This window comes from Dasypus novemcinctus, chromosome 6, assembly GCF_030445035.2.
Source record: "Dasypus novemcinctus isolate mDasNov1 chromosome 6, mDasNov1.1.hap2, whole genome shotgun sequence".
NCBI classification, from domain to species: Eukaryota; Metazoa; Chordata; class Mammalia; order Cingulata; family Dasypodidae; genus Dasypus; species Dasypus novemcinctus.
Genome location: NC_080678.1, coordinates 47,837,168 through 47,845,237, shown reverse-complemented (window position 1 = coordinate 47,845,237; position 8,070 = coordinate 47,837,168). Strand labels below are relative to the sequence as shown.

Sequence of the window (8,070 nt, the reverse complement as noted above, 5' to 3'; positions counted from 1 at the left end):
CTTACCTTCACTGGCTCCACACTGTTGGTTTGTCCCAAGTAGCAACGTGGTTAAAGTACTGACATTTTTATATGAATGACTTTGAGGTTAGATTCTATAGGTAATTCTTTAAGGTTAAATTCTTGGATGGGCAATCCTGGGATCCCCCCAGAGTGTCCCCCCACCCTCTGCAGGTTTATGTCCCTATAATGTGTTGAGTGGATGGTATAAGAGACCTGCTTGAGTAAACCACACAACCAGCAGCCACTTGCTTAGTAGTTCCTTAAAATGATCCCCAGGTGCTCAAGAGTTTAAACTTGGTTTTCTGTAACAAAGAGGTCAAAAGATTTTGTCTCATGAGTCCTTACAACTCCCTCCCTGCCCTCACATCCAGCTCTGGAAACACTACACAGCCCAATTAGGTGCCTGTTCAGAGATTTGTTGTTAAGATGGGTAGGACAATGCATTGTTTAGATGCTGCCAAATCACAGCTGGAGAAGATGCACAGATAATAAAATTCCCTACAATTTCTAACCCACTTATTTAAGAACACTCATTTCATTTCAGTTCTTCTCATCCCTAAGGGAAAAAAACACCAGGAAGGAGGCACAGAGAGGGGTGTGGATGATCCAGTTGAGAGCTGACTCCTCTTAGGAGCAGGCACTGTTTTCCAGTATCTTCCATTTGAAGGAATGGATGAGAGGCTCCTATGGCATCAGTCAGCACCAGGGGGCAGGAGAGAAAGGAGTGTGAAAGGAAACAGTACACCCTCGAAAGGGCTGTGTGAGTAAATGCTGAGGTATGTGAAAACCTCAACACAGTTCTTGGCGTCTATTCATTTTAAATGAATCTGAAGGTTTTAAACCCCTTCTAAAACTACTCCTTAATTGCAAAAGTAGTCCATTTGATTGTACAAAACAAAAAATACAGAGAAGCAAAACAACAAGAAACTTTTAATTATGCATAATCTCACCATTCAAAAATAAGTAGTTATTATTTGGTGATGCACATGTCATTTTCTATGCATACACATTTGCCCCCTCCCCAAATGGGATTATAATAAATTCTTGTTATTTTATGTTCCTCCATAACTTTAACTGGTGGTATTCACTCTTTAGTTCAACATATGACTATGGGTAGAGGAAGAAGCTCTACCCCAGTGTTCTAGTTTTGACCCTGACCTAACCATCCTCTGACAAGCACCTTCTCTTGGTGTTAGATTCCTTATCTGATAAGTAAGGAAGTTTGAAGTCAATGATTTCTAAGGCACCTCCTACCTCTATCATTTTAATTGTTTATGGGTTATAAAAGGAAGACAGTGTGGCACCCTGGTTATTGCTTTGGCATCAATAATAATCCCATCTCTACCTGTGAGGTTTGGACAGGTTCTTGACCTCTCAATGCCTCAGTTTCCTCATCTCTAAAATGGGATTAGAAATAGTAAACACAATGTAGGGTTATTATGAGAACTGAATAGATAACAGAGGCACATACATAAAACACTTAGTTCCTCATATACTAATGGCTCAACTAACGTTATCTATTATCGATATCTTCACTCAGGTGCCCAGCCTCCTGTGGTAATGGAGTGAGAACAAATACTTAGGGATCCAGCAATGATTTAAGGACTACAATGTGTTTTCTCATCTGCACAATCTTATCCTCAGAATAACTTTACTTATCTCCATTTTTACAAGTGAGGAAACTGAAGCTAGAGCTTGCCTAGATTCATTTAGCTAATAAGTGTCAAACTCAAAAACTATGTATGCCTTTTTAGCTAGTTTTGTTTGGGCTGAGGGGCTAGAAGCCTTGGCATTTGTGGGATGTTTAATTTCAAAAATAAAGTCCAAGCATCTAGTACCTTTCCCAATGATATTTAGCATGAATATGTTTTTCTTTACTCTAATAACTCTTTTTGTTATTTAAATGACACAGGGATTTTTTTTTACATTACAATTTTTTAATTGACTACTGGGTATCTGTTAATACAGCAGAACTAAGACTTAAGTTTTATAAAAATAATTTATATTTGACTTATAAATTTATTATGGTAACTGATGGCCTAAATATTCCCCAAACTAAACAAAATAACTAAGTCTGAGCGAAAGTAACTGTCTCCAAAGAGTCATGAAACTTACAGTGTGATATTTTAATAGTTTGATTTCCATATCATTGCCAAAGAACAACAGAACTGAGTTGAGGGATTTGGTTTAACTCCTGGCTCCGTGGCTGACGAGCCACATGTGCAAAAGAGGACATTTCATTTCTAGCTTTAGTTTTTCTCTTCAAGGGAGAAAACGGAAGAATAAACCGAAATACAAAGTGCCTTTTAATTCAATGTCACCTCATCGTTTTATGGGACTCTCATGCTTTCATAACATTTGTTAGGGAGACTGGTAATTCCTGACAGCCTTTGTCTACTCTGTGGTGCATTTGTGGATGCACCCTAACCAAAAAGTATGCAGCAAACTTCTGCTAAAGTGAGGCAGAAGAAGCGAGGATAACCTCAGACAACGAACAATGTAAACAAGTTACATATACACATTTGGACCGAGCTACAACTTTCTGCGCTGTGATTCAGCTGTGCAGAGACCAGAAAAACATCTACAAGCAACCGACTCCTCAAGACGCAGCAAAAGGCATTTTCTTTTCCCGCAGCCCCAAAGAGCTGGTGCCCGGCCTGGATGAGGCTTGCTAATTTCTCTCCTGGCCGGGACCCAGCTACGTGCGTCCCGCGCTGCCTCCAGGCCCCCTCGTCAGGGTTCGCGTTACAGCACTAGGTCCAGCTGGCCCCGCAGTCCCGACCCCTCCCCCGTCGGTCCCGCGCCCGGGGCCTCCCAGCTCGCGCGGCGCTCGCCGCTGCAGCCCGCGGAGCTCCCTTTCCCAGGCGAGGGCTCGCGCCCCAGCTGGGCGCTGGTTGGTCACGCAGTTGGGCCCGGGCCCGGCGATTGGTCCAAAAGATTGGTTCACGTGGTCCGGGGCTGATAAGCGGCCTCTTAGGCACGGGGACCCGCAGAGCGCTGGCTCTTTTCGCCGCAGCGGGACATCCCTAAGTGGGTGTGTAAACTGACCCAGGCAGCGGGCGTGCAGGCTCTCTCCGCCCGCCGCGGCCTCTCTTCCTAATGAGCTGCACCAGGTAGGTTCACGGCAAACCCTCTCTCTAGGGTAGAGGCCAAAGCGCAGCTGCGGGGAAGTAGGGCTGCATTTTCCTCCTGTCATCACTGTAAATAGAGATCTCCGGGGAAGGCGAGTTGACTGACGGCTCAGTTGAATCTGGCACCTGGGAGGCCTAAGAGGTTTGGAATTTTGGCTTCTCCATCCCCCTCGTGCGCTGTGTTTCTTAGGCAGAGCTTCCTTGGTAATTAGCATCCTAAACCAGAAACTGTCTTAAGATGTGTCAACTTTAGTTCTGAATCCTTCATTGATTCTGAGTATTATCTCTTGGTCCTGCACAAATGTACCTAGGATTCGGGCAGCTTAATTTGTGGAACAGCTGGTAGTATTGCCATTACTGGTTGGGTGGTTTAGACTGGGGAAAAATTACAGAACCGTATTTGCATTCATTTGTCCTCCTCCACTCTTATCATGGTTTGCCATAGCAAAGTAAGTCTGAGAGTTTGATCCATTCTTGGCCAGGATTTAAAATGCCAGCGACATCACCCAGCACTAGAACTGTCTTTTTATAAAGGCAAAAAAGGAAAAAGTCGACTTGAAATAGCTTTTTCTAGACATGACTTAGCAGAAGTTCTCAAAAAATTCTGCCAGTTAACTATAATTAGACCCATAAATGTAGCATTAGCTTTCATTTGTCTGTTCTAAGCTTATAGGTCTCCCAGAGCAATAAAGTCTGTGATGTTCTTTTTATTTTTATTTCATTTTTGTTCTTTTTATGTGACTGTTCTTTATTGTCCATTTTGTGATGGTGACCACTTGTCTACATGCTTAGAGCTGCTGTGAACAGAATTACTACAGCCAGATTGGGAAGTGTTATGGAGAGTATGCACACACCTCTTATCTCTAAGGCTAGGGTAAGGGGGAAACTCCTAATTCCATAAGCTTAGCAATAACATAATAATGGCTAACAGCCAGGAAAAAACTCTTGATAGATAAACATTCTTGGTTTAAAATTGCTGAGTTTGATTATGTTTAAATTTTTTGATAGCTTTATTGTCTTTTTAGTTATAAAAATATATCCATTGCCCAAACATTAGAAAATACAAAAAAGTACAAAGAAGACAAAAAGAGAACACCTATTACTCAGAGACAGCTGTTACTTTTTGGTGTCTTTTCTAAAACTTTTTTCAAAACTTACAAGCCATGTATATATTATACATATATTTTAAAAAACCTACTTTCAGGTAATCAGTTTTTTCCATTTAAGTGTGTACTTGTCATGGACTTTCTGTATTAAATATGGATTTTGCAAAATTTTTCTTTAAGTGTGTTAAATGCTAACTTGTATTTTAATTGGTTATTTGTACAAAATGAGGAAGAGAATGTAATTAAAGTGCAAAGATAATCCTCTGACTTCACTCTTTCCAGCCTTATGTTCAGAAGTGTTCCATGAAAATTTTTATTTCTATTTACTTTTCAAGTGAGTTATCTTTCTAGAAAAGCATAATCAATTCAACAGCAAAGGCAGCTACAGGGAGCAGAGGGTGGAACCAGTGGTTCCCTGACCCTTTCTGGTCATTGGAATTACCTGGGAAGCTTTAAGAAAGTATCCATTTCATGGGTCCCATCCCCAGGGGTTCTTAGAGCTGTATTAGAGATGATGACATTCAGCCCTTTCATTTCTCAAATGGGGAAACTGAGACCCCTAAGTGTTTTAAGCAGTTAACCCATGGCTGTGCAGCCAGCCTGTATACAGAATGCAAATATGATAACCTAATGCTGTTCTCTTTACTACATGTGCTAGTGCCTTCCTGATAATTACAGTGCCAGCAATAATTCAGTCAGTACAAAAATTGTACAGTGTATTTGGGAGCAGGGTAAAAGCATTCCAGGTCCAGGTGATAACCCTTCTTTTTTTGCATTTCAGAATGATCCAGGTTTTAGATCCACGGCCTTTGACAAGTTCAGTCATGCCAGTGGATGTTGCCATGAGGCTCTGCTTGGCTCATTCACCACCTCTCAAGAGCTTCTTGGGCCCTTATGGTGATTTTCATCGAAGAAATTTTGTGAACAAATTAAAGCCTCTGAAACCATGCCTCAATATTAAACAGGAAGCCAAATCGCAGAACGACTGGAAGCATTCACACAACCAAGGCAAGAAGCGGGTTGTGTTTGCTGACTCCAAGGGCCTCTCTCTCACTGCCATCCATGTCTTCTCTGACTGCCCAGAAGAACCCGCATGGGATCTCCAGTTTGATCTCTTAGACCTTAGTGACATCTCCTCTGGCTTAAAACTCCATGAGGAGAAAAACTTGATTTTAGATTTCCCTCAGCCTTCAAGTGATTACCTAAGTTTCCGGAACCACTTTCAGAAGAACTTTGTCTGTCTGGAGAACTGCTCTTTGCAAGAGCGTGCAGTGACTGGGACTGTGAAAGTAAAAAACGTGAGCTTTGAGAAGAAGGTTCAGATCCGTATCACTTTTGATACTTGGAAAAGCCACTCTGATGTGGACTGTGTCTACATGAAAAATGTGTATGGTGGCTCAGATAGCGACACCTTCTCATTTGCCATTGACTTACCCCCTGTCGTTCCAACTGAGGAGAAAATTGAGTTCTGCGTTTCCTACCAGGCCAATGGGCAGGTCTTCTGGGACAACAACGAGGGTCAGAATTATAGAATTGTCCATGTGCAATGGAAACCTGATGGGGTGCAGACACAGATGACAGCCCAGGACTGTGCATTCCACCCAGCACCTCCCAAAACAGAATTGGAATCAACAGTCTTTGGCAGTCCGAGGCTGGCTAGAGGGCTCTTCCCAGAATGGCAGAGCTGGGGCAGAATGGAGAACTTGGCTTCTTATCGGTGAACTAAGTAACCTACTGACCAGCTTAACCTATCATATTCCTCAATGTAATTTTAGGTCTATAATGCTCAATATTAGGAAGTTTTTGCTATTTTCCTTCAGTGAGTTTAGGTTTGAGCTTTTGAGACCTGGCTACCAAGAAGATAGCCACTTGAGAATTTAGCATTTAGATCTATAGGGATGACAGTGCCCAAATTTGCTTTGGATGCTTAAGTAACAGCCTGAGACCTGATTTTATAAAAGCAATATTTTTTCAGTGCCCTTTCCCCTCCCCTCTCAATTCACTAGTTTTCACATTGGGCAAGGAAAGGTTGAGGAAGGACGATTGATGGTGATAGAAAGCTGTGTTAATGGTACGAGGGATGTCTAAAAAAGTACATATGAAGGACTGCAGTTCAAGTTAGTGGGAGCAGGAGGTCTGATACTTAATTGCTGGTGAGTAAATGAAAGGTGTTTTAAAGTTGGTTTCACAGTTCTCTCCCAGGGCAATAATTTGTAAAGGAGAAAAAAATTCTGTGTATTCTTGTGGGAAAAGAACAAACTCTAGGTTATGGGGTAGTGTTGGGGAAAGGTGAGGAATCATTATCTCAAGTGGAGCCTTTCTGATCAAATTGATTTATCAAAAGCCATGATTTGAGGAAAATGTAAGCATATCTGGCTTTGTAGTCCTAATGTCCTAACTGATCTTGCTTGTGGTCAAGGCATCATGCTCAGGTTTGCATATGGAATGCTGCCTACCTAAAAACCGTGCCATCGTCCACGGCTAACAACTTATAGGGACTCCATGTCATGGCAAAGATAGCTTTTTGCAAGTGCCTTGATTAAACGAGAACACTGCAGTTGCTTAACCCAAATACCTGAATAGTCATTTGATAACTCTTAAGTTTTGGCCTCAAGAGAAGGTCCACTCAGTAGACTGGCATTCCTCCTGCAATACGTTTTATCTTTGAGAGTATTGTCAGTGTACACATTTGCATCCTTCATATTGAAGGTGACTCATTTTTCTGCCACACTTTTTTGATGTGATATTTGAAGTGAGGGCTGACACTAGGATTCTCTATGCAGGAATCCAGTACCTTGCCCATAGAAGGAACCATCTCTCGCTTGCCTGTTTTTGTCTTGCTTGTTCTTCAGTCTTTCTACTTAATCTTCTTTCAAGTAAAAGTGTTTTCTTAAAAAATTGATTTGAATTGTTTTGGGTATGTTGCAATATATTTGTTTTGGGGTGTGCATAAATCCATTCTGTAAGAGCTACCTATCCTTAAGGACAGGAATTTCTGTTTGAGTAGTTCCATTGACATATTCAGAAAATGCAATGTGATCTGCTATGCTGAAAAAGTACATAGGAATAACCCTGCTATGAAAATATTTGAGGTGTGGTTAGCACTCACTGTTTTCCTAATGTAAATATTTCACTCTCCTATAGCTATACTTTATGAGCTTTTCATTTTAAGAATAAATGTGTTTGATATAAGACGAGTATGTTTTCTTTCTCAAAGCCATAGTTGGTCAAATAAACTGTCAAATGAGGGTCTCCTGTTCGTTTAGGTACAACTGAGTAGAGTTAGTTCAGACCAGGAATTGGATCCACATGAGGGTCTTCACATAGTGCCAGTCCCATCACTGGGCACTTGTCCTGCCACCTGACCACTGGGGCTGGGGGTGCAGAGGCAGTGACTTGGGCTGCTGCACCTCTCCCCTGACTCTTCGTCTGCATTATTGCTCATCACACACATTCTGCTGGGGTGGGGTTTATCTTGGGGGCCACTCCTTAGCTTTAAAACTGGGGAAGGAGATGGTATGGGAAAGGCTGGGGAGGCTTCTACCTCTTGAGCTCTCGCTTCTCCCTGAAGGGACAAATCTTGAAACTGCATAGAGGGGAGGGAGAATAAGCAAATGTTCGACTGACAGGAAACTTGGAAACCATATGACTCAATAGATTAACTTTATAAAAGAAGAAACTAAGATTCAGGGAGGGGAAGTGATTTGTGCAAGGTCCCATACCAGGTTAGGTCAGATTGGACAATATCTTCCAGGCCAGACGTTGACTTTTTGACTAGTGTTCCTATACTTCACACATTCTCCTTGATGTCGTCCATGGAGAAGCACCTTC

At 41.9% G+C, this 8,070-nt stretch overlaps 1 protein-coding gene across 2 annotated transcripts; it reads left to right on the top strand.

Moving 5' to 3' along the window:
- Positions 1-2,793: 2,793 nt before the first annotated feature.
- PPP1R3C (protein phosphatase 1 regulatory subunit 3C) lies at positions 2,794-7,431 on the top strand. Of its 2 annotated transcripts, none has more exons than XM_004449993.4 (2): positions 2,794-3,115; positions 5,021-7,431. In XM_004449993.4, the coding sequence occupies exons 1-2, from the start codon at positions 3,102-3,104 to the stop codon at positions 5,958-5,960; spliced, it is 954 nt and encodes a 317-aa protein (XP_004450050.1). In that variant the 5' UTR covers positions 2,794-3,101; the 3' UTR covers positions 5,961-7,431. The 2 variants fall into 2 exon arrangements, with proteins under 2 accessions (XP_004450050.1, XP_004450051.1); XM_004449994.5 differs by having other exon boundaries at positions 2,794-3,275.
- The last annotated feature ends 639 nt before the right edge of the window (positions 7,432-8,070 follow it).